The sequence below is a fragment of the Hypanus sabinus genome, chromosome 5, assembly GCF_030144855.1.
Source record: "Hypanus sabinus isolate sHypSab1 chromosome 5, sHypSab1.hap1, whole genome shotgun sequence".
NCBI lineage: Eukaryota > Metazoa > Chordata > Chondrichthyes > Myliobatiformes > Dasyatidae > Hypanus > Hypanus sabinus.
Window position 1 is genome coordinate 55,735,974 of NC_082710.1, and position 26,951 is coordinate 55,762,924.

Sequence of the window (26,951 nt, forward strand, 5' to 3'; positions counted from 1 at the left end):
CTTCCCTGCAGCTTAAAATATTTGTTTCTGTCTGCATCCCAGTTCTTGTGAAGGTCTACCTGAAGCATCATTTGTGTTTCTCTTCTAACAGATGTGGTCTGACCTGTTGAGTATCTAGCATTCTCTAGTTTTCTTTTATATAATTTGGAGTAGTATGTCATGGAGTTTAAAAGGTTAAGTAGAGTTTTGTTCAATAGCATAAAGGTACTGAAGGGACCTGAAGTGATAGACAAAGTCAAACTATATTGTGATTTCTAGGACTGAGAGGCATAACTAAAAATTACTGTCCATACTCACAGGATGGTTCACAAAACTCACTTCTTTTATGTTATCTTTTTTTTTCAAATGTGGTTCTGTTACTGTTGGAGCCTGTTGGATTTCCATGAGACATTGAGCAAAGTGTGTGGCCTTGAGGCCAAGAAGCCAGGAAACAGGGCGCAAGCACATGATGGACTCATTTCTTGTCGATCTCGCGACATCAAGGAGTATTGAAATCATTGAGGCAAGTGTGAAAGCGAGCTGGCGTTCAGCACTGTCTACCTGTCCCTCACTTGCTGCTGCTGGAGGAAGGCCCCTGCATTCGAATGATCTCACTCTCCCTTGATGCTGTCGGCGGATGGTTCTGGGTCTCGGCAAGGTATAATCGATGTAGCCTGTGGATTGGACTCTGTAGTTCATGTTGTGATGTGTTTCTGGTCACTCCTCTTTTTGTTGCTATTTCGGGGTGAATTTGAATTGGGGCGGCCTGCAGATAACGAATGCTGAGCTGAACTGAGATTACGCCAGAACTTTTTCCATTTTGTGTTTCATATTTTGTGTTTTTCGCCTGTTTTTTTGTTACAATCTGTGCAATTTGTTTTTTTTGTGCATGGGGGGTGTCTTAATGTTTTTTAAACATGGGGGGGGTTTCTTTGTTTCATGGTTGTCTGTGGGAAGATTAATCTTAGGGTTCTATGTTGTATACTGTATACTTTAATAATAAATGTACTTTGAATCTTTGGTCACAGACTTCTCTAATGATTGTTAACTTACTCTCCTCCACAGGGCAATGTTTCTGTGCCTGTAACCCTCCTAGTGCAATCTTGTATTCTTCAGATTCTAAAGATGGAACCACTCTAGTAAGGGTTGTACAATCTATTTGTATGGTACACCTTCTGTGATTGAATATCTGGTATGTCTGTGAGCTCTGAGATGCAGAATCAGATGTGAGGTTGTTTCACAGTATGTGAGAATAAGGTGAGTCATCCCAATACCAATGAAAAATACTGTACCTTAATGACTACCTGACAGTGGCTCTAATATCCACTGTTGTGAAGTGCTTTGAAAGACTGGTCATGGCACATTTCAACTCCACCTGATCAAGTCCATTGCAGATGACACCTCCACTAGTCCTACATTTCGGACTGAGACCCTTCATTAGGACTGTGAAAAAAGATGAGTCAGAATAGGGAAGTGGGGGTAGGGGAGGATGAACCACAAGGTGATAGGTGAAACCGGAAAGGGGAGGGATGAAGTAAAGAGCTGGGAAGTTGATTTTATAAAGAGATAAAGGGCTGGAGAATGGGGAATCTGATAGGAGAGCGCAGAAGGGCATGAAAGAAAGTAAAGGGGGGGAGGAGCACCAGAGGGAGGTGATAGGCAGATAAGGAGAAGTTAAGAGAGGGACATGGGAATGGGGAATGGTGAAGAAGAGATTGGGGGGGGTATTACCAGAAGATCAAGAAATTAATGTTCACGCCATCTGGTTGGAGGCTGCCCAGACTGAAAATAAGGTGTTGCTCCTCCAACCTGAGTGTGGCCTCATCATGACAGTAGAGGAGGCCATGGATTGACACATCATTATGGGAATGGGAAGTGGAATTAAAGTGGGTGGCCACTGGGAGATCCTGCTTTCTCTGGTGGATGGAGCTCAGCGAAGCAGTCTCCCAATCTGCACTGGATCTCCCCAGTATACAGGAGGCCACGCCGGGAGCACCAAATACAATAGATGACCCCAGCAGACTCATAGGTGAAGCGTCACCTCTCCTAGAAAGACTGTTTGAGGTCCTGAATGGTAGTGAGGGAAGAGGCATAGGGGCAAATATAGCACTTGTTCTGCTTGCAAGGGTAGGTGCCAGGAGGGCGATCAGTGGGGAGGGACAAAAGGACAAGGGAGTTGCATAGGGAGCAATCCCTACAGAATGCAGAAAGCAGAGGGAGGAAAAGATGTGCTTAGTGGTGGGATCCCACTGGAGATGGCGCAAGTACCGGAGAACTATGTGCTGGACGCGGAGGGCTGGTAGGTGAAGGCAAGAGGAACTCTCTCGCTGTTGAGGTGGCGGGAGGATGGGGTGAGGACAGACTTGCGTGAAAAGCAAGAGATGCAGTTGAGGGCAGTCTTGATGGTAGAGGAAAGTAAGTCAGTTTGTCTGCAGAAAGAGGACATCTCCTTAGTTCTCAAATGGAAAAACTTCATCCTAAGAGCAGATGCAACAGAGGCGGAAGAATTGGGAGAAGGCTATGGGATTTTTACAAGTAACAGGTTGGGAAGTCCAAGTTGCTGTGAGAGCCAGTGGGTTTATAATAGTCTTCAGTAGATAAGCTGCCTCCATAGATAGAGATAGAGAGATTGAGGAAGGGGAGGGATGTGTCAGAAATGGACCAGTTAAATTTGAGGGCAGGGTGGAATTTGGAGGCAAATTTGATGAAGTTGACGAGCTCCACATGGATGCAGGGAGCAGTGCCAATGTAGTCGTTGATGTAGTGTAGGAAAAGTTGGAGAGTGATACCAGTGTAGGCTTGAAATATAGACTACACTGAAAGGTGTCCATGGTTACACCTTTTGTTTAAAGGATCTGGGTGATGCCAAAGGAGAAATTACTGAGAGTGAGGATGGAGGAGAGTGGTGGTGGAGGGGAACTGGTTGGGTCTGGTGTCCAGAAAGAATGGAGAGCTTTGAGGCCTTCCTGGTGGGGGGTGGAGGTGTATAGAAACTGGACATCCATAGTGAAAATAGGATGATCGGGCTAGGAGAACTTGAAATTTTTGAAAAGGTCAAGAGCATGCAAAGTGTCATGGATGCAGGTAGGAAGAGACTGAATCAGGGGAGATAAAACTGAGTCAAGGTATGCTGATATAACTTCAGTGGGGCAGGAACAAGCAGAAGCAATGGGTCTACCTGGACAGACAGGTTTATGGCTCTTGGGTAGGAGGTAGAAATGCAGCATGAGGAAACTATGAGGTTAGTGGCAGTGGATGGGAAATCCCCAGTATTAATTAGGTTGGTGATGGTGTGGGAGACAATGGCCTGGTGTTTCTGTTTGAGGGGTAAGTAAGTGGAGGTGTCTAAGAGTTGTCACTGGGCCTCAACAAGGTAGAGGTCAGTACATCAGACTACTACAGCACCTCCCTTATCTGCAGGTTTAATGGTGAGGTTAGGATTAGTATGGAGAGAGAGTGGAGAGCAGAGTGTTCAGAAGGAGAGAGGTTGGAATAGGAGGGAGGAGTGTTGAAGTCTAGATGGTTGATGTCCTGTCGGCAGTTGACAATGAAAAGGTTGAGAGCAGGCAGAAGACCAGGGCGAGGTGTCCAGGAGATGAGAGGAGGAGGGTTGAAGATGGGAGAAGGGGTTGTTGGTGCTGAGTGGAGAGTCTTTGCCAAATAAATAGGCTCAGTGTCATGGCGGGTGCGAAATTCACTGATGTCTGTGCGCAAGGAAAAAAGGTGAGACCCTTACTGAGGACAGAACATTCTACCTCAAAGAGGGGAAGGTCAGAGGGGATGATGAAAACCCAGCATGGATGATAGCTGGGATTAGGGGGGAAGGGAGGGTTTGGGGTGTTCAGGAAAGGTGGGGTGAGAGGAACATGGAGTCTCTGAGGACCCAAGAGCTGGTGGTGGGACCTGAGAGAGACAGGATTGCAGAGTGGTGGTAGTGGAAGAGGAGATGGGATTTCTAGCGGCAGTGCCTGGAGGTCAAGGCTGGAGTCAGAGTTTGAGGTTTCGCAATTTGCACCTTGGAGGTGTCCAAGGTCATTGGAAACCTCATTGACGGCAGTGGAGTCTGGGTTCTGAATCTGCTCAGGATCGTTAGAACTGTTGAAATTATTAGCAGGGATTGCGGTCTGGAGATGTCTGGGCCTGCTGGCGTTGGAGATGACATCTCTGTGGTCTGTTCCCCCTGGGTCCCTCCTCCTTCCCTTTCTCCTCTGATCCACTCTCCTCTCCAATCAGATTCCTTCCTCTCCAGCTCTTTATCTTTCCTACCCCCCTGGATTTAACCTATCACCTTCCATATAGCCTCCTTTCCCTCCCCCACCTTTTTATTCTTGCATCTTATCCCTTCCTTTCCAGTCTTGAAATAGTGTTTCGACCTGAAATGTTGACTGTTTATTCATCTCCATAGATGCTGCCTGATCTGTGTTGCCTCAGATTATACAATTGAAATTGGAATTGGTTTATTATTGTCTCATGTACTGAGATGAAGTAAAATGTTTGTCTTGCAAACTATTCATACAGATCAGACCGATAACAGTGCTTTGAAGTAGAACAAGATGAAACAATAACCATGCAGAATAAAGTGTAACAGCTACAGAGAAAGTGAAGGTAAACATCTTGCTCTCAGGTGCAAGATCATAAAGAAGGAGACTGTGAGGTCACGAATCCAACTTGTTGACCTAGGGAATTATGAAATAGTCTTATAACAGTGGGGTAGAAACTGTTCTTGAGCCTGGTGGTATGTGCTTAACTGATACAAATGCTTAGAGATGCAATATCATCTTGTGTTTGACTCTGTGTTCATTATGATGAGGCCATTCTGCAAGCATTTTATCAGGAGGAGTTAATCTTCTGCCCTCCATCTTTGCCGGTCTGACCTTGCCAGAGGGCTGTTTTGCTCCCTACCCTGATATCAAGCTCATCAGAGAATCAGTTCATCCCTTATTGGATTGTGAATCAGGATTATTTCTAAGTTAGAACTGAAGTCCTCCTTGGCTTCTTCTGAACCTTCCAACAAGATGTTGCTGCGTGTTAAGAGTGAGCTGAAAATCATAATGCAATCATTAATTCTGCTGATGAATTGCTGACTTCCTGAAGTAGGACATTCTTGATGTTGAAGCTCACTTCATGAAGCGTGCATTCATTTTTCAGTCTGTCCCTCCAGAAGAATGTGTACCCACACTGATCTTTAAATTGACCATCTCTTGCACATTGCGTCCCATTCTGAGCAGTGATGTTGATGTCAAAGTATAAGGGTTTTATAAATGCAGACCAGAACTCTTGTAATTGACTGAGGATCCTAACATTCCAAGTCCTGATCTTCAAAGTATACAGGAAATGCACTTTGAGAGGTAGTTTATAACATGAGGTAGTGGTTGCATACCAGTTACTACACAGCCCTGACAGTCTTTATGCAACAGTAGAAGAGACCAGAATGACAAGAAACATTCTGCATTAATGGATGTATGCGTAGATGCTGCCTATCACTCAAATATTTCTCATGTACACATGTGGACCCAGGCACAGAAGCCCATCCCTTCTTAACGATACACCTGTCTACATTTTGAGAACTTATGCAGCCAGCTTGACTGTAAACCAGGCCTTACTCCAAGTCTCTGGTTCCACCTGCACACTGAGCAGGGTTCTCCATCTCTGGCTCTCTGTACACACTTTACCATGCTGGTCCTTGGCTAAGACTATACACCAAAGCTTCCTGAATGCATCCACACACTTTATGGAGCCACAGCCCCCGAATCTGAATATGCAGCTAACCACAGTAGTCCCTACCTCCACTTTGTTGTTATGCATTGGGGTTATTTTCAAGGTTTACAACCTGTTATGTTTAATGAGACATCTCATTGTGCAGTTGAGCAGCAATAACAAACCCAACATTCAGGAAAATTTGGAAGAGGATTAATATCAAGATGTTTAAATACATTTTTTAGTTCTAGTTGGGATAACATTTCCCACGCAACAATGAGTAGCATATAAAGGAAATTGAGGCCAGAGAATGCACATATATCCTACTGATTCAAAAACCTGAAAAACCTTCAAAGTGGATCAACATCTTGTTTAAGGCTTGTTATGAACCATCTAGGAGGTCACAGGGAAATCCATGCTATCACGCTGTAAACTATATATAGTTCAGATTCACCAGGATCACTGCTATCATTAACATCTAAATGGTGGCAATGACTCTGCCTCTCAGTGTCACCACAACACCATCACTTACAAAGATGTGAATTAGGAGAAGATCATTTGGTTCCATATAGCAACCTCTCACTTTCTTGTTTATCATGAATTTGTCTTAAAAAATATTTTGCTTCCACTGACATTTTAATGAGAAAGCACAGAAAACATTACCTCATCTATGCCTTAATGGGAAAGCTCTTATTTTCAGATAGTCATAACTAGTTCCTCTTTCTTCCATAAGAAACATCCTCTCCACATTCACACCATGAAGACACCTCATAAACTTGTAGGTTGTCAAATGTCTTAATCTGTTATCTTTCTTTAAGATTTAATTAATAATCAAATAAAATTTTGTTATTTCAGAAACTTGTATTGGTATATTTTATATGCTTAGGAACTTCTGACTGAGATTCTGACGTCTGTATAGCGAAGAGATTTTACAACAAGACTAACGGCAAACAATTTTTATTTACAATATATGATTTAAATAAATAAACGTTAGTGTGTTTGACAGTGAGGAGGATAGTGCTGGGCTAGAGAACGATATTGATCAGCCTGCAAATTGCACAGAACAATGGCTTAATTTCAATTAAGTAATGGTTCAATTACGAGAAAAGACTGGATACATTGGGCTTGTTTGTCCTGGAAAAGAGGAGGCTGAGGGAGGAACTGATGGAGTTGTACAAAATTATGAGTGGCATGGACAGCCTGGATTGTAAGGAACATCTTCTCATAACGGAGATGAAATGAAATTACCGACCAACAAGTGCAGTATACGCCGTTCTTTCTAGAATTTAGCATCCTTTCAATACAAAATATTTATGATAGAGTTTAGAATTTAAAATTCTTTGTGATACTATAGCAATTTAAAAAATTGCTATTTTACTCAAATAATCACAGTTAAGCAGGTTTGAAAGATTTCCGAAGACAATTCATCTTTCGTCCTTTACTTTTTTTAAGGATTCAGTAACACTGATTTGGAAATCCAGAATTAATTCTATTCATACCATGGAATTCCTTCTGTGACCGGCAATTTTTCAATAAGTTTGTAAACTAATTTAAATAATAAAATAAGCTGACTGGACTCAATGTGGAATTTCTTATTACATAACGTTCAGTGTAGGGGTATGCATATAGTATCCAAGATGAGAACTACAACAAGAGAATCAGCAAGCTTTTTTTTATTTTACCATTCCATTATTATTCTCTTTTTCAAACTAAATTAACTCACCTTCTTTCTAGCCTGCTGTTCTTTTGTGGAGTGGGCCTTCACGTGTTTTCTGAGCGAGCTTGGATCAGTATACCGTTTAGTACAGCCAGGGATCTGACATGCATATGGTTTCTAAAACAAAAGAGAAAACAGCACTAGTATTAGTACAGCAAATGTTCGTTGGAAGCGGGGATTCAAAATGAACATTGGCAAGGAGCATTCCGCTGTACTGTACGCTGGTCTAATTTCAGACTAATCAACTTCACCTGGACAGGACGTGCATCAGAGTCAGACACACAAGATCTTAAGTAAAGGTCAAAGGTTGCCGACAGACACCCATTTTCCAATTATGAATATTTTAACAATGTACCTCATATGGCTGCATGCTAACCATTAATCAGAATGATATGACTACTGAAATAAATATGTTATTAAGAATTCACTAAGTTCCGTTCTTCTGTAACTTTACCATCTTTATGACTTTAATTTTTCAATGAAAACTTGCAGCCGACTTCTGTAATTATTGTAATTATATACTTACAATTATTTTAGCCCATGAGACTCTGCAGCATAGTCAGAAACGATTAGCAACAGAAAGCATTTAGGGTCTCAGTTCAAGAAACAGCAGAAAGGTCCATGTACAGTATCTGAGCAGTATGATTAAAAACAAATTAAGTCTGCTAGGAAAGAGAGAAAACAAAGGCAGAGGTAAGAAATTAGTTCTGATGCACAGAGAGTTTAGAATGTTGATATTCTTCCAAAAAATTTTGTTTAACTCTTCTTTACAACTAAGTTATCATCTGGTAAGCAACAATTTAAGGAGGAATAACTCTGGGGAAATGGTACATAAGGAGGATACATTGAAAGTGTCCAATTACAAATGTTTATTTAGGAGAGAGAGTAATCCTACATAGAAAATCTAAAGCACCACTTCGGTATAAGGACTTTTTAATTAGTTCAACTTTCTTCCCTACAGAACTGAAATATATCAAAGAGTCACAGAGAGATATGGCCTATGAGATATAGGTCTCATAGCCTAAAATGTCCATGCTGAACATTTTCCTATACCAGGTCTGCTTTGCCCTATGCCTACCCTATTTAAATGCCTGTGAGCTTCAAAATCACAATCCATTCTAATTTTTGTGCTTGCTCTATTTTAAATAGTGCTTTGTAAATCAGAATATATTGCTATGTCCCTTCATGGTTGTTTTGTGAATATTACAGATCCATCTTGTCTGTCTACTGACCCACCTGCAAACAGAAACAGTATCTCCTTATTTACAATTTTAAAATTCTGTGTATTTTTGAAGACCTCTATTAAATATTCTTTTAAGCATCAATACTTTGTGAGCTGTTCCAGCTTTTCTAATGTTTTCACATAACAGATCCATTATCTTTGGAATTGTTCTAGTAAATTTCCTCTTCAGCCCCTCCAAGGTCTTGACATCTTTCCCACAAGAGTGATGGTTCTCCATCTGTTCATAATATTGTGCTGAACTACCATAAGTTTTGGATAATTAGGGCAGCATAATTCTAAAAGTAAGACCAGAAAAATTATGTTTTTCCTGTTTGAACAGTACTGATTTTGAAAGAGCTGTTTATTTTGGACATGATATGTACTTTTCTTTCTGATACACGATAGTTCTGTTACCAAGGACCACGGATGCAAAGTTAAATGGAAGATATTTGCAAAAGAGTGAAATTTCTGTGAGGCTGCAGAATTCAATTCAGAACTAGAAGTTGATGTAGAAATCATATTCATTTTCAAGATTGGATTGGACAGAAAGCTGAAGCAAAATGGAATAGGATGCTTAAGAATGATTTAGCAACTTGATCAAATGAAGGGGGAGCTCTGACATGAACTATTTGAGCTGTGTTGATTTAAGGTGTACCTATACAGTTAATTCTACTGACACCAGCAGCAACTGCACAGTCATGCACCTTTCTTATTCTTTGGAACTTCTACAAGTTTCTCACACACATCCCCCTCCAAAGCAGATAGTTCAAAATCTCTCATACTTTACACAAGGGAGCTGGGAGGTGAAGAAGGGTCGTGTAGATTGTAAACTTAGACCTGAGAGAGTAAGGTGAGAGGCCAAAAATGATTTTTTATGTTTCTATGTCTTACGTATTATTCGGTAATAATAATTAAAACTTAGAAACAATAAAATTAGTCTTAATTTTATCTCTTGGTTAACTTAACTGAAAAAGTTTTCATTAATGAAGAGATAAAAATTTGTGTTTGGTATTACTGCATGTAACCAAATATTAAAAGGTTTAATCACACAAAGTGCATCAATTCCTTAATGAGAAACAACTTGGACTCATTTTCCTAGATCTTCAAAAAGTATCATATCTATAGTTTTATGACAACATAGTCAGAGAACAGTTACAAAGGAGCCCATGTAGGAAGAATACCTGCAGTTTCTCTCCTTTCAGATTGTCTCATTTTGAAGATGACTATTAAGCCTGCTATCTCAGCCCCATATCACTCACAGAATAAAATATATCTTCTTCATGTCATTTGGTTCTTTTTCTAATGTCCCTTAGATCACACGTCCTCCAAAAAAAGGGAACAATTCTCTCTTTCCCTCTTCTTTCTACATACATTATGATTTTTAAATGTTTCCATCAAATTGTTTTGCAACCTTGCCTGTTCCAGGGAGAGCTACATGAGCTATGAAACTAAAGTCCCTGGAGTTATGGCAGTAATTCCTCTGCACTTTCTTAAAAGGCTTCACATCTTTCTAAGTGGGTGTGCCCAGAACAGATCACAATATCCCATTTTTGGCTGAAACCATTGTTTTAACAAAATTTTATCATAACATTGTCATTTCTGGACTCTAAGGCTATATTTATAAACTCTGGGGTCCTGTATTTTTTAAAAATCTATTTCCATGCATTATTTCAATTTGTGCAATTACACCTTTGTTTCAAAAAACTGAGTCAAAGAATCTCATATGATCATAATAAGTACAGAGCTGTGATGACCAAATGGTTTTGACAGGATTGTATTTTTTTTCAGCAAGAACTAAATGTGATAAGTCAGAATTTTTTTTACTGCATTCAGCTCTTGTTAACTTTTTAAAGGTCAAAATATTATATTAGTTATTGATTAAAATTGGATTAGTACTAATAACAGATTAGTACCAATTATTTAATGTGCTTGTGACAGCATATGAGGCAAAAAGCTTCAGTACTTAATATCACATAGGTTTAAAATAACTTCCCAAATAATATTTAAAAATTATTAAAGATCACGATAATCATTTTGCATGCACTTTTGTGCTTAATAAATAATAATTATAATAAATGCAAAAGTTATTCAGTGTTAGTATCACTTCACTTATAACAGAATTGTAACAATTGAAGAAGAAATAAGAAAATTAGGTTTAGGATGATATAATTATTTTTGATCTAGGTTACTACTAGTGAGAATAAATTAACAAATAATTTATTTCTTAATGATGTAGGATATTAGTTTCTTAACCTAGATATGCTTACTGTGTCTAGATGTGTTCTCTGGTGTTTGGCACGGTCACTCGAGTTGCTAAAAGCTTTTAGGCAGCCTGGATGCTGACAAAGGTAAGGCTTTTCCCCTGTATGACTTCGTAGGTGAATCTTGAGATTTTCCAGTCTCGAAAATGCCTTATTACAGCCTTCAAACTATGGGAAAAGATTTGAAAAATTATTGTTAGAAAAATAACATTAGGATGCAAATTTCTGTCAGGAAATGTAGGAATTCAAATCTTCATTTCCAATAAAATTAACTTACAAGTTTCTTCCAAATTGTAAATAATCTATTGTTGATTTCCTATCTATTCATGTTTATCATTTATACACATCTCTTAAGATTTGACCACAATGACTTAATTTGTAAAGGAATCAAGGTCATCTAGTGGCTGATAGTGTCACATACTTACTACTAACAATCAAGAGTATGTTTATCTCATTGTTTCTATTCAATTCTAATTCATGTAAGGCTTCCTTAAACCCTGTCACAATTCCCACCATATGCATGTTTGTTTTAATTATTTGGTTTTGAATGAGATGTCTTGTAAAAATAACAGCTTCATGATAAACTTTCAGAGTATACTTTTGAGTTTTTAAACCTGCTTATTTTGAATAAATGCAATCAATTGATAGATAAGAATCCAAATAAGCCTTGTTACCTATATTGCTTCCCATGGCATTCAGTAAGAAATGCTGGATTTCATTCATAGGTACTAATACACATACGTTGTGAAGAAAACCTTTATGTTAGTTAGACATGCATTTTTGTTGAAATTCACTAAGCAAACCGGGAAATTAAAGAAATTCATGTTACACAGTCGGGGTGCATATATGCAACCCCCATTTGCTTCGAACAAAAAGATCTCAACCTTCATGTCTTGCTTAATTTGCACAATTGTTCTCATCACATTTTACAGCAGAATGTTAATTCTGGTCATAAATAGCTTTCCTTTGTAACGATGTGTTAGTTGTTAAAGCAATGCTAATCAATTTATTTGTAAGAGAAAGGGAATAACTGAATGGAGAGAGAATAGTTTTAGCTGAAATGGTATACTGCTGATTGCTCTATTCTATCAAATCCATAATCAACACTGAAAATACTGCACTTGAACAACTATTTTCAGTGCAAAACAAGCCAAATGTCTGATTAAATATTGAGGGAAAAGAGAGCTATTAATAGAGCACGATTGTTAGGGTGAATTAAACTAATTATTACACAGTAATGTTTATAACCTCTGCATATTTTTGACCAGATCTAGAAATCCCACATGAGTTGGAAGTCAGACATTGATTAATCTTATCTTCATCCCCACTGATAGATTTGCCCATGATTCCTCAGTCTTACATGAGAAAAAATGGTGACCTCCATATATTTCATAGTGCTGCTGACCCTTTTGGAAAAAAAGTGTTCAGGAAACTACCTAGTCTTATGGGAATGTTTAAATTATGTGTTAGCGTTTTCATATGTTTTTAATTAGGCATTTTAAATACTTTTGTTTAAATCTTTAATTAAATTTATAATTATCTGAAACATTTGACGTTTTGGGATCATGTAATCCATAAAATCCCAAGTGGAGGATCAATTTCAGATGCTCTAGTAAAAGGTAAGTTAATTCCTTCTCTGCAATATCACCCATCTATGCTCGTCTCTGCTGCTGTAACCCTTATCCATGTCCTTTAGACCCAATGATAATATTGCTTACCTCACTGATTTGCAAAATTCCATTATTCGTAAATCTCAGAAATCTAATTTTCAATTTTATTCTGTTCAACCATTAGGGTAAATTCTGCTCAGCCTTTCCATGCAGATTAAATTAAGCCTGACTGAACTTCTCCTGAAGTACTGCTCAAGTTCGCATCACTTTTAATTTAACGTTCTTATCTTTTCATTTAAGTCTCTTCATTGTTTTGTTTTTCACACTCTGAGGGACCATGACTCCCAGATCCACCTTATGTTCCCATCAATTCTTCCTGTATTTATTGTTTAACATCTTCTTTTCCAACCTTAGGGACTCAAGTGGTCTTTCCAAGTGAAATATTGATTCACTTGTACTCCTTTCAATCTCATATATTTTCACTATGGTCTCCACCTTATTGGACACTGACTGAATGCTTTGTGGAGCCCTTCTGTTCAGTCTCCAGAGGTGATCATGAACGTCCTGTTGCCTGACACTTCAATTTTCCATTCCTCTCCCACTTTGGCCTTCCTGCACTATGAGGCCAGATGCAAGCTTGAGGAACAGCATATCATTTTTCATCTGGACATGATGCATCCTTCTGGGCTTAGTATTGAATTCAAGTAACCTGACATGTCTCTCTGAATCAACCACTTGTTTTAGTTTTTCTCAGTTTTGTTTTACTTACGTTTTCTGTCTGAAAGTGGATGATATGCCCACCTGACCTGCCAGTTGTGACTTGTTGCTCTGCATTTGGCAACTCCTACATTCATTTGTCTGTTTTTTTGTCTTTGTTCTTGCTCTCAAACTGCTCCTGCTCCTGGTCATTCAATTACCAGATTATCCTGTTACCCTCGTCGTCACGTCCTCTCCTACCATCCCTGCAGCTTGCTGAGCTTCCATTCAATCCATCCCTGTACTGATGAAGCAATTTCAGTCTGAAACTTTTTACTTTCGGTTAGTCCTGACGAAGGGTCTCGGCCTGAAACATCGACATCGCTTCTCCCTATAGATGCTGCCTAGCCTGCTGTGTTCCACCAGCATTTTGTGTGTGTTGTTGTTGAAACTTTTTACTGTTCCTTTCCTCTGGATAAAATATTGAATGCATCCAACATTTTCTGTATTTCTTTTATTTTAAACTTCCTGTATCTGCAGTTTTTATTAAGATTCTTAAATTCAGGACTGCAACATTCAGTGAAATGAGATGCTCCCTTCAACTGAAGTACAAATATCTAGTGTACTCTTCCTATCTAAAGTAAGATTAGGAATTTTTTCTCATAGGAACAGTGTGCTGGATATCACTTTTAACAGAGATCCTTTTCCTCTTCCTACCTGTTTTAACAGCTAGTTCAGTTCTGTATACTCTCCCTTCATTCTTCCTATCATTTAGCACAGTAAGGCACTCAATAGCTTCCTCTTGCACTTTACCAGTCTATCAGAGTCGAAGATCAGGTCTCCATTGGTACTGAGCCATGCCTGGAAGCAACTGGTCTGTGCACAAGCTCTGACTTGTAGAATCAAAAGATTTACAACTTAGAAGAAGACCATTCACTCCATCACCTCTGTGCACTGATTGGAAAAGGTGCTGACCTGTCTAATCCAACCTGAAGCATTCCACCATCCCACCATCCTCTGCACAAGGTTTTTTTCCCTTCATTTCTCTTCTAATGATTCTATGCTACTTTAAATTTATGCCTCCTGGTTTGTACCTTACAGAAGAAATAGTTTCTATTAAATACAACCTGTTAAAGGAGAATGAGATGTTCTGAAGTTTCAGTCAAAGTATTACCTATTATTACTTTTTCAACTTAAATGATAATTAGTTAACATGTAGAGTTCATATAGTGATTAACAGAAAAGTCTGAAGTCAAAGGTTTGCTAATTTCCGCAGTTACTTCTGCTGAACTGAAATGAGTTTACCAGAAATATGGCGAAAACTAAGATAACATAACAAAAAGGGAAGAAGTTTCCAACTAAAGATGCTATTATTGATTGCAAAAAGAAAATATATATCCAACGAAAGAACTTAGTAAGTTAGGGAGCATCCATGGAAAGAAATGGATAGTTGACATTTTGGGTCAAGACCCTTCACTTGGAGCATTGAAGGGCATGGACCTGAAATATTGGCTGTCTATTTCCCTCCACAGATGTTGCCTGGCCCACTCAGTTACTTAACAGCTCATTGTCTTTTTGCTCCAGATTCCAGCGCCTACAGTCATTTGTGTCTGCGCTCTCTGTTGTTATTGCAATAATCAGCTGCAAAGCTTGTTTGATACTCTCTATTCTGCACACTCCCAATGGGTGTTACACCCTTACTGGTATGGCCTCCAATGTGACTCGAGCAATAAATAGGCTTGCCGGCATCAGGAATTATTCTGGAAATGACACACATAAAACCCCCCAAAAAACAGGCCCTGGGAAATTGAATCATATGCCCTTTACTTGAAGAATGAGAATGAGAAATGGCTTATATGCATAAAATCCTGGCACTTGACAGAGTGGCTGTGGGTCGACCAGCAACCGTCCATTACACTAACCTTCCATTAATCTACTTTTTCTTTATTCTCCCCATTTTCTCATCAATTCTCACATGATTCTATCACTCATATAGACACTAGGGGCAATGTACAGTGACCAACCTGCAATGTGGGAGGAAACCCATACAGTCACGGCAAGATGTTTAAACTCAGGACCGAAGCCAGGTCTCCCATACTGTGAGGCTGCAGCTTTACTAACTGACAGAACAGGTTATTCCCAATCCTAACTTGTGTATTTGTTTTTTGGATGTAAACAGTGGTGTGAAAAATGCTAACTGGGTTAGCATTTCTTGTGTTCAATGTTACTGACCAGATTTAGAGTATCTCACTGAATATGGTTATCAAGGGCCTATTTAAATCCTCAATTAAAAATTGTTATATTATTAAACCTTCAGCATCCTTTCTCAGCTGACGCCAACTGGTAAGATGGTGGCACGTTTGGACACAGCGGCGTCTCAGGGGCCAACCGAAGATGTTTTTGCCTTTTTTAAACATCTTTTTTAGGATTGCAGGGAAACGCTGGGCATTAACAACTTCAGGTACTCCCCCATCAGTGAGCTGCTCATTGGTGGTGTAGCTGGAGGAGCCAGATTTGGTGCCCACCATGTTACCGCTTGCAACAGGAAGGCATCAGAGTCAGTGCGTGAAGGTGGTGGGCAGTCTAACTGCAAGTGATTGGCTCGGATGACCGCAAGGTCCTGACGGACGTTGGTAATGTAAAACGCTGCAAGCTTATTTCCCTTTTTTATTGGTGAGACAAACGGCGGGGAAGCTGCGCGATCTCCGTTCTAGTGAGGGCTAGGCCTCAAGCTACAATCCAGGAGAGGAGACGCCGAAAGCGGTGTAGCATGGTGTCCATGCTGGGTTGGGGCATGGCTCCTCCCGTTGGTGCTGTTCTCCAGTGTCCGAAGGGTGAAGTGACATGTGCATGTTTGTCTGCCCACTGCTGAGAACTGCTGTTCTTGCTGATAACACCCATGCATCATCAATTTACAGGTCATATCACTCAGAGACTTGTGTGACTGTGTGTTTACTAGCTATCTTATATGTGTTATCTGTGCCCTGTGTTGTAGATGACTGTTGGTATTGTGTTTTGCACCTTGGCCCCAGAGGAATGCTGTTTTGTTTGGCTGCATTCATGGGTTTTTATGTATGGCTGAATGATAACTAAACTTGAGCTTGAACCAACTTGTGTAAATGATTTTCCCTTAGTCTCCATCCAATTGTGGACAATTGTTTTATTGTCTCCACAAAGCATTTTCTCTGTTGTTTAAACTTCTATGTTTTCTAGTTTTTGACCTGAAGAGCTAATTTTCTCCCCACAGTTGCTTCCCATTCTGCTGGACATTTCTAGCACTTTCTAATTTTACTTCAAGTATATGGCATTAAAGTTCAAAGCCCAAAATAAGTGTATTATCAAAGTGCATATAGGTCACCATATACAACCCTGGGAATCATTTCCTTGCAGGCATGCTCAGTAAATCAGTAAGTATATGAACCATAACAGAATCGGTGTGTTACGAAATCCCATAACTGGATCACTTACCAGCAAAGCTAGAGAGGTCCGTTGAAGTCTGATGGTACTATTTTTTAAAGTATTTATTGATAAAGGGCACAAAAATAAGATTAATGCAAACATACAGATAATATACGTCGTCAATACTAAATCTAAAGCGCAGGTATAATAATAACCAATAAGAAATAGCTCTATCATTGTCTAGGGGATAATGTATTGTCCGATGGAAAGATAACAGTCACTATCAGTTCGTTCAAGCTGCAGCGTTGTTGGGTTTAAGAGCGATGCGGTTTAAACTTGCCCAGGTCTTTTATGATGTCAATCCATTGAGTCAGGGGAGTGGGTCCCCCGTTGTTAGCTAAAAGCTGTTTTCCGTGGTTCCAGCCACCAATTCCAGCAATGGAACTGAACGCACGTGGCCTCCTTCAGATGACTTCCTGCTGTTACGTGGTCACTTAACGTTTCTTCTGGTGCGTTTGTGGGACTGTTCCTACAGACCCTCTTTTATCCTGACTCGCAGGGTCGTAGATGTCAATCAGGTTGGGGGTGTGCACTCTCTCCCTCAAGCAGCCCACTTTGCCTGCGGGCGTTCACGTAGCATAGTAGCTCAATCCACAAATTGGTCTCCAAGAGACAATTGCCATGTCCCGTAGCTTTACATCACCGGGGAAATGAGCCAGCCTGCATGTCTCTTCTCTCATTTCCTGGGCCCCTTGACCCAACCCAACAGTGATCTTGCGATTCTCACAAAGGAGGGGGCTACGGACGTAACAGGTGAAAGACTGTACCCAACAGGGCAGATAAACAACAAATGTGCAAAAGACAACAAACTGTGCAAATATAAAAAGAAAGAAAAAAAACAAGAAATAATAATAAATAAGCAATAAATGTCAAGAACATGAGATGAAGAGTCCATTAAAGAGAGTCCAAAATTTGTAGGAATGGTTCAGTGACGGTGCAAGTGAAGTTATTCCCTCTGGTTCAAGAACCTGATGGCTGAGAGGTAATAACTGTTCCTGAACGTGGTAGTGTGGGTCCTGAGGCCCTTGCACATTCTTCCTGACAGTGGCAGCAAGAAGAGGGCATAACCTGGGTGTTGGAGGTCCCTGATGATGGATGCTGTTTTTCTGTGAAAGCGCTCATATAAATGTGCTCAATTCAGATCCCCAATACTCCCTGAAGAAGGGTCTCAGCCAAAAAGTTGACGGTTTATTAATTTCCATTGATGCTCCCTGACCTGCTGAGTTCCTCCAACATTTGTGCGTATTGCTATAATTCTAATAAGGTATCTTTACAGGTGACCTCTGTGCGGTGAGATTGAGAGGCAGTTGGTGCTGGGGTTTGTGTTCCTAGAAAACAACCTATATCAAGACATTCCATAATGTGAGTCAGTGTTATCTGAAAATTGGAAAGAAAAATAAATTTTCTGTTCATTTCCTTTTATTACAAATTCCATAAGGCCAAACTTTATTTATTTTTTAAGTTCTTGGTCATGATTTGTAAATTTCCATAATGTTATAACACAGGTGTCACCTGTATTTCTATATATCAGTCCTCTTAAACTATGTCCAACATACCATCCACTATCTTGAATAATTGCTGCACCTGCATATATTATTAGTTTTCAGAGATTGTGCTTAAGAACATCCAGGTGACTTTTTGAGCATTATTTTCAAATCTGTCACTTTTTGGAAATACTCACAATTTTTGTTTGTACACTAATGTGGATTGTTGTCACATGTGTTGTGTTGTCTCCAGATGATATCGGACCCAATCTCCACTATGTAGGAGAGCGGTCCAGTTCTGTCCTTAATATTTTTGAGTATCCACTTTTAATCACCTCTGTAGTACCCCACCAGGACTGCTTGGTGAAACATCAAATCTTCTTGTTTGAGGAGCTTTCCATTTCTCCCATATGTTTGTGCTGCATAATTCTTCTGAGATTGGGTTTGAGGAGATCCAAGTGTGAGCACAAGCGGCAATCCATGTACAGCACAGCCACTGGGTTGTCGGTTCTGGAGTGTGCTGCATTGCGATATGAAAGGAGGTCAGTGGCAAGCTTCTGATTCAATGCAGTGTAGTGCATTCTGCTGACATTGCTCACAGTGCATTCTTTAGACTGTGGCAAAACTTTCCACCAAGCCACTTGTATCTGGGTCGGATGGTGTAGATATGTCTTCTTCCATTCTCTTTCAGGAATGACTGAAAATGACCTCAGTGAACTGTGGTCCATTGTCACTGATGAAGTGTTCTGGAACAGCTGTCCTTGGGAAGAGGTTTCTCAACATTTCAACAGAGCGCGAGGCTGTAGACCACACTGGATATACTTCCTTTGGCCTTGAGGCATCCACCACTGCTTGAATTTTCTCAGCACACTTGTATAATCCATGTGCATTGATGATGTGACCACAGTAAGTGATGCTCGGTTTAAAGAATTTGTACTTTCAGCTGACTCTATTGCAGGGGATGTGGCATGCAAATGGTGGATGGATCTCCAATCAAGTTGTAGTTGTCTCAGCCAATCACATCCTCACAATGCTGGCCCTCCTGTTTTTACCACCTACAAGCCCAATGTGTCTTATGGGTTGTTGGATTTCACTGTTACGAATGTTATTACCACAGGAATGATCTTTTCTCCAGTATAAATTATCAGTCGAATATCCACAGGCTTCAGTTCAGTTTAGTGAAATGCCATTCAAACTCATTTTGTGGAATGACTGAAACAGCTGAGCCAGTATCCAATTCCAGTTTAAATAATTTGCCGTTCACTTCAGGTGTAAACCATATTGCTTGTCTTTTGTTAACTTTTACTTTGTAAATCTCAAGGTTACACAGTCCCACATCACTCTCATCAATATCAGCCTTTTCATCAACAGCATGCAGATCAGTGCTCTTTTTCAAACTGCAACTTGACTTTCTATCTTTTCTCCTTCCCCTGTGCAGTCTATTTATTTTAGTCATGCTCTTTGCATGTGTCCTGCTTTATTGCATTTTATGTAAGTTTTGCCTTTAAGGTTGCATTGGTCTGGTGTATGTGAGCCCCTGTCACAAGAGTAATACAATTTGTTTAGCCAGGCTGGTTTCTGTTTTACCATTGCAAGTTTGTTCACATTCACTTTCATTCTTGGTTGCAACTTAATTGCATCTCTGGCTGTGGTTTCCATTGATACAGTGGTTTTAACTGCTCTTTTAAATGTAAGTTCTGCTTCAGTTAGGAGCCATTTCTGAATGATTTTTTGTATGATTCCATAAACTAAATGATCTCTCAGTGCATTACTAACCTTGTTACCAAACTGACAATGCTCATTCAACTTCTTCAAATCAGGTACACACACTGAAATAGACTCCCCCTTCCTATTGACTTAGTTTATGAATTCTAAAGGTTCTGCAATCAACAATGGTTTTGGTTCTATTATCCGTATTATTTTCATTATGTCAGCAAGACTCACTTCAGCTGATTTGGTTGGAGCAGTCAAACTTCTATGTAAACTGTATGCTTTTATCCAATGCACTCTGCATAACAGGCACTCACTTCTCATTAGCTATTGCATTTGTTTCAAAGTACAGTTCAGTTTACTCAGTACACATATTCCAGTTTTCTCTTGTGCATTTGAGAGTGTCTATCTTTCTGATAGAGCCAGCCATTTCTGCTTTTCTTATTTATGATTATTATCACCCAGTAATCACTGTTATGTACCTGTGAATCTGTCTGCTTTTTGCCTTTTGTTTTAGGTCTAATATCTTTCTCCTCTTGCAAAGAAAAAAAAAATGTGCTGTGGTTTTTAAAAATTCGACCATTTCTCGCTGTACTGCTTTTTTTTTCTTGGTTATTTCTCGCTAAAATTTTTAAAACTCTAATGCCTTGTTCATAACAACAGTTATGTTTTGTAACTCCAAAAGATAAAGGTAATTGGAAGGAAAACAAGGGAGCTGGGATAACCTGTGTACACTTGTTTCATTTTTACTCAAGTGAGGCATGCACTTATGACATGGTAACATGATGTCATATGCAAGTCATGTATTTTTACATATAACCTGTAATGAATTAGTTAAACAAACAAGAATGCTTAAACAAACAATATATTTACAATAATACTCAAATATTACTGAAATATTAAATACACAATATGGATGGTCTGACAATTCCCCACCAATGTATTCAATCAGCCAGGTTACCTCCATCTCTTTGAAATCTTTCAACATCTTCCTGCCTGCTCACAATCCTACCTAGTTTTGTACCATCAGGAAACCTCAAAGTATGACCTTGAGTTTTCTCAGCCAAAGATATGGAAGCAACGATGGTCAACACTTTCCAACCAGAGAACAGAATCAATGATTCCAATGATTTTGTGGTATCTGCCTCTGCAGCTCACTGGAACGTCAACCTGAAGCATAATCTGTAGCAAGTTTCAGTCTTTGGAAACACATTTTGCTGCTTTCACCAAGTGAAAATCTATTTTTCCCCCTTGATATCTAAAATGCTGCTTAGTTGTCCAATAGCCAAGAAAAAATGTTTCACAAAACAGTAATGCATGGAGTCATTTGCCAAACATTTCAAGTGCTAAGTTTTTGATCATCAACCTGAATTCATAGGGCACAGCAAGAGGACAATTCTTTCTCCACAGCATGGGGTAGAAGTGAATAGTCTAGAATTGATTTTAAGGAAATCCTGCTAGCAAATGGCTTGTGTAATGAATGAGATAGTGGCAGGGAAATAAGGAGACAGGAAGAGAAGAATAACATTTTTCTCATTTATGTTTCTTAAAAGGCATGATTTAATCTTGGTTAAATGTGATTAATATGCAAAGTATAAATGGAGTATAAATCTTGAATAAACACCTTTATAAAGAGTGTTTTTATGATACTGATGGCTTGGGAACAGGGAATGGCAAATCTGAAAAGATAAAATGCATTTATTTATTTATCTAGAGATACAGCATGGAATTGTCCCTCCTGACACTTCGAGCCACACTGCCCAGCAAACCCGTTTTAACCCTAGCCTAATCATGGGATAATTTACAAAGAGCAAAAACTTTCTAAACGGTATGTCTTTGGACTGTGGGAGGAAACCAGGGCACCTGGGGAAAACCCATGTATTCCATAGGGAGGACATACAAACTGTTTATGAGGCACCATTCCTAACCTTAGTCTGCCCCAAAACATTTCACAGTCAATGAAATACTTTTGAAGTCTAGCCACTACTGTAATGGGGACACAAAACAGGCAAATGTTCACAGTAAGGTTTCTTATAGCAATAAAACAAAGACCCTGATAATTAGATTTTAGTGAATCTGGTTAGAATGATGAATGTTCCTCAGAGTACTTCTGTTTCTTTTCAACTGGGTCCAGGGGAGTTTTATGTACTTCTTAAGATGGCAGATGGGGCCTCTGCTTAACATTTTATCTAGACAACAGCACTTCCAATAGTAGAGCAATACCTTAGTTCTACACTGGATGGTCAGGATAGATTTATCTATTTAAGTTTCTAAAGTAGAGGTTAAATCCATACTATTTAGAGTACTGCTGCACTTTTTGGTTAAGATGAAATATTAAACTGCAAAGATTTGTGTTTTTTTTCATGAATAGCTCTGATGTGTTATATAATCCACGTGAACTTCTTCAATAAATATTGAAAATTATCTCAAACTTTTCCATTAAGTTAAAACGATGGATACTTAGGTGACTGATGCAGAGTGGGATTCGTACCATGTGTCCAATCAACAATCACATGTGATGTCATTTCACCCTATTAATATGCTACTTTACCAGCCTTCTCTTGCATGCGTTCACATTCATAAGGGTAACAACATTGATATTCTTTGGATCACATTTCAGTAATGTCTCTGATGTCAGGGAAACTGAAACCATGAAGGATTGTGTGTCAACCAGACCTATTCTATACCATTTGACTTCAATTAAAAGCAGAAAGTACAAAGTTAAGCAATTCTATCATTCAAAATCTCTTTCAACTCTATTATTAGTCATAGGTCAATGAGAAATGCTGTTTGTAACTTGACAGGCAATTTTATACATGAAATTGTATAAAGGTCTCTGAGAACTTCACCACATAGATGAACAGACTTGGAATCATGACCTGTTTTGCAATCCTATTCAGATCAATGCTTGTAAAGCTAGAGGAATCAGTTGTAGTTTCACAGCAGACCTCTGTTTCAGTTATTAATTCCACCAACCTAGCTGACTGCTAGTTAGATTGCAATCAGAATCAGATTTATTATCACTGGCACATGTCGTGAAATTTGCTAACTTTATTATTCTTTTTATAATTCTTTATTTTTCTTTACATTACTAAATATATTTATCTTTCTATCTATGTACGTATAAAATGTTTGAGGTCATTATCAGCTAAGAATGAGAGAAGCGAGTAAGGCTAGGCTGGAAGCAATACTAATTTCTTCAAGGGCAGGTTAAGTTGTTTGTTAGGCCACTAACAAACAACTTAGTTAATGGGTCTACTGTTAAAAGTTGCCAATGGTGCTCCAAGATATTTAAAATTCAAAGTAAATTTTATTATTGAAGTACATATTTGTTAGCATATACGACACTGAGATTCATTTTCTTGTGGGCAGAATAAATTAATAGAATAATAACCATAACAGAATCAATGAAAGACCACCTGAATAAGGTGTCCAACCAGAGTGCAGAGGACAACAAACTGTACAAATAAATAATAATAATAATAAATAAATAAGCAATAAATATCGAGAACATGAGATGAAGAGTACTTGAAAGTAAGTCCATTAGTTAGAATTATTGTGTCTCTCCTTACTGACTGTGTTCTGTTGCTAAAAAGTCAAGGATTCAGTAGCAGACTGAGTCCATGACAGGGGGAATGAAGTTGAGTGAAGTTATCTTCTTTGGTTCAAGAGCCTGATGGTTGAGGGGTAGTGACTGTTCCTGAACCCGGTAGTGTGAGTCCTGAGGCTCTTGTACATTCTTCCTGATGGCAGCAGTGAGAAGACAGCATGTCTTCTCAGTGGAGGGGTCCCAGGTGATGGATGCAGGTTTCCTGCGAAAGCGTTTCATGTAGATATGTTCACGGTGTGGAAGGCTTTACCTGTGATGGACTGGGCCATATCCACTACTTTTTGTAGGATTTTCCATTCAAGGGCATTAGTGTTTCCATGCTAGGCTGTGGTGCTCTTCACTACACATCCATAGAAGTTTGTCAGTTTTAGATTTCATGCCAAATTTCTGCAAGCTGCTGAAGAACTTGAGGCGTTGTCGTGCTTTTTTCATAATTGCACTTATGCGGTGGACCCAGGACAGGTCCTCCAAAATAATAACACCCAGGAACTTAGCATCTTCATTGAAAGAAAAATAAGTGTTCTTTTCTCAAACTGCGTCAAGACCATTTGAAGCCAAAAATAAACACAGAATCCAAAAATAATGTCCTCAGTAAAATATGAAAATAGCATTAACAAAATCAGATTCAGGCCCAAGTGTGTTATGTCTGTGAGCAATTACCAATGCAAAAGTAATGTTTCACTTTCATAGCTGTTTTGTTTTTTTGTAAAGTAGGGATTGAGTGATGGATAAATGTTTTCATTTCAATGCATTTAAAGAAAGAACCCACTTTGTAGAAGAGGGAACAGTATTTACCTTCAAATCTATGCTGGCTATATTGAATTTAAAAAATAGCGGTTAACTGTAAGTAAATATATTTTTGGATCAAATTTAATTGATATATTTTGCAGTACTTTTTGTTCAGAGTGCTTATTAACATACAGGTTTTAAAAGAGGTCAGAAATGGATGGATTATGTCACTACAAGTCAATTAGCCTGACATCAGTACTGGGTAAATGAAAATATTTTAAAAAATCTTGAGAGGCTGTAAGTTTGAAATGAAAGCAAAGTGAAGTAAACATTCAACAGGTCTGATAGCATTGGTAGAAAGACATTGGTCCTGAAACGTTTATTTTGTTTTCCCTGCACTGATGCTGTCAGACTTGCTGAATATTTCCAGCATTTTCTATTTTCATCAGTAGTGGGTATACAGACAGAAAGTTAAATCAGAGAAACTGTACAAATCTGCATTTTGAGGTGTAGTTAATCGGGGATCTTCAGTGTGGCAATGTTAAGGGAATGGCATGCTCAACTAAAGTAACTATTTTTTGAAGGTACATGAAATTCAGATGAATTCATTTTGTATAGTATACAAAACTTTTAAAAAATCAATGAAGTCCCATCAGGAGATAGATCAAAAGGGTGATAGCCTTGATATTTATTTATTTACTGTTTTTATTTATTAAGCTACAGTGTGGAATTGAGACGTGCTGCCCAGCAATTCGCCCAATTTAAACCTAGCTGAATCATGGGACAACTTACAATGACCTTTTAACCTACCAACTGGTATGTCCATGGACTTTGGGAGGAAACCCACATAGTTGCAGGGAGAATGTATAAACTTCTTACAAGCAGCAGAGGGAATTGAAACTGGGCCACCTGTACTGTAAAGTGCTGTGCTAACCACTATGCTACTGTGCCGCCCCATTATTAAAGGGATATTGGCAAGTAGGCTTTCGGATGAGCTCAGTAGCAGAAAGCAGACAGAAATAGAGGATAGGAATTTAGTGAATGGACTCCTGGATGCAATAGGGCTTTGCAAGGTTCAGTACTTTTGCTTTTCCTGGTGTATATTTGGAATTAAATGTAAAATATTAAAAGTTTGAAATGAATGTGATGAAGAGGATATGGAATTGAAGTATACAATTATTAAAGATGGGAAAGGATGACCCTAAGTGATCTATTCCACAACCAGAGTAATCAGTAATTGAGGGGTGCAAATTCAAGTTAATTGACAAAAGGATTAGATGAGAAATAAGAAAACTTAGAGTACCTCACTTATTGAGAGATGGGTGTCAGGAATTCCATGCCTGAAAGATTAGTGAAAGCTAAAAAAAATACAACCACATTTGGAAAGTACTTAGACAAGCACTGGAAGAGCCATAACTCACAGAGCCATGCATCAAAAACTGGAAAGAGGGCTCAATATCGTTTTGGTCCATTAAGACATTTTACAGAGTTGCGGATAGCTTCTTTCTGTGCCATAAATGTCAATGACTCTTAATATAATCATTGAAGTTGTAAAGTGAAGGGTTTGCAGATAGCATTTGAATATGTTCATCTGACTTCCCTTTGCCTGCTAGTTCAATGAAAGCATTAGTCAATTTTAACTAAATAAGCCTGTGCCTTAACTGAAATAATGAAAGCAATTTCATTCCTTTAAGATATTTTTCTGTATGTTAATTCCCAATATGTATTTTCAGGTACTGTATGTTCTGATATAAATAATGAATGGCTACCTCGCCTATTCAAAATCTTCATTGCCTCATAACACAATGTTTACATGTTACATAGCAAGGTAATTAGTAGATTTTTAAACTCCTCTTTAACCCTCTGTTCAGGAAAAAACATTTAAAAGAGAAGGATAGGGCAGAAATTTATCTTTCTTTTCTTCTGTGTCAGTCAGTTCCCATCCAACTTGGGAACTCCTGAGAAGCCTACCATCACTTTGACAGTTAGCCTCTTGGTGCTAAACACTTATTATTCACCATGGCCATCTAAATCCCTTAACACATCCACCCATCTCTAGGATTGCTCAATCTACTTCATCTAGCCACCACCCATCCACCACCTCTACTCTCAAACAGTAGCTGAACTAGTTCACAGACTGTCAATCACTTTCTCAAAGAAAATATTACCAAGGTCTTATCTACAGTACACCTGCCTGTGAACTTTGTACAGCAATCTTATTCTGGCTTCCTCCTCACTCGTTTTACCTGACTACCCTTATCACACTGTTCTTGTTTTTGCTCAAAACTGAAAGCTACAGGACTATTCCTTCCAATTTCCAGTGACCACATAATCCAAGTGCTAATTAATCTCATCCCTTCTTTGAGTTCAGCACCTCCATTTTCAACTGACTGTCTCAGGTACTTTGATTACACTTCATCCTAACCCTCACTTAGTGAAAAATCCTATTTGGTCTTCTAGTTTCTGCACTTGTGTCTGATCTATTCTGCCTATACCATCTTCTATCCCAGTACTTCCTACATGTTGTCTTATTTCTCAGCGGATCTCCAGTGGTTAATCAACCTGCTAAACCTATACCATTTTCCAGACTTCTGCTCTCGTGTCTCTCAATATCAAAATAGTACCTGCACTTTGAGAGCCAGTTTGTTATCCTCCTCCGACGTGCTGACACCACCCTTCCCCCTCTATTCTGTAATGAAGGGGAATGTCCTCCACAGCTCCTGCTCTACTCCTCATTTGAGTCAGAAGCAAAACATCACCCTTTTACTGCCTTATTT

The 26,951-nt window shown here is 39.0% G+C and overlaps 1 protein-coding gene across 1 annotated transcript in view; it reads right to left on the reverse strand.

The window, feature by feature from the left end:
• glis3 (GLIS family zinc finger 3) overlaps nt 1-26,951 on the reverse strand; it is a 485,132-nt gene that overhangs the window by 163,787 nt on the left and 294,394 nt on the right. The window contains exons 5-6 of the mRNA XM_059969975.1: nt 10,883-11,044; nt 7,400-7,510 (exon numbers count right to left, since the gene is read on the reverse strand). Coding sequence (XP_059825958.1) covers nt 7,400-7,510; nt 10,883-11,044 — 273 coding nt within the window. The remainder of the gene's footprint in view (nt 1-7,399; nt 7,511-10,882; nt 11,045-26,951) is intronic.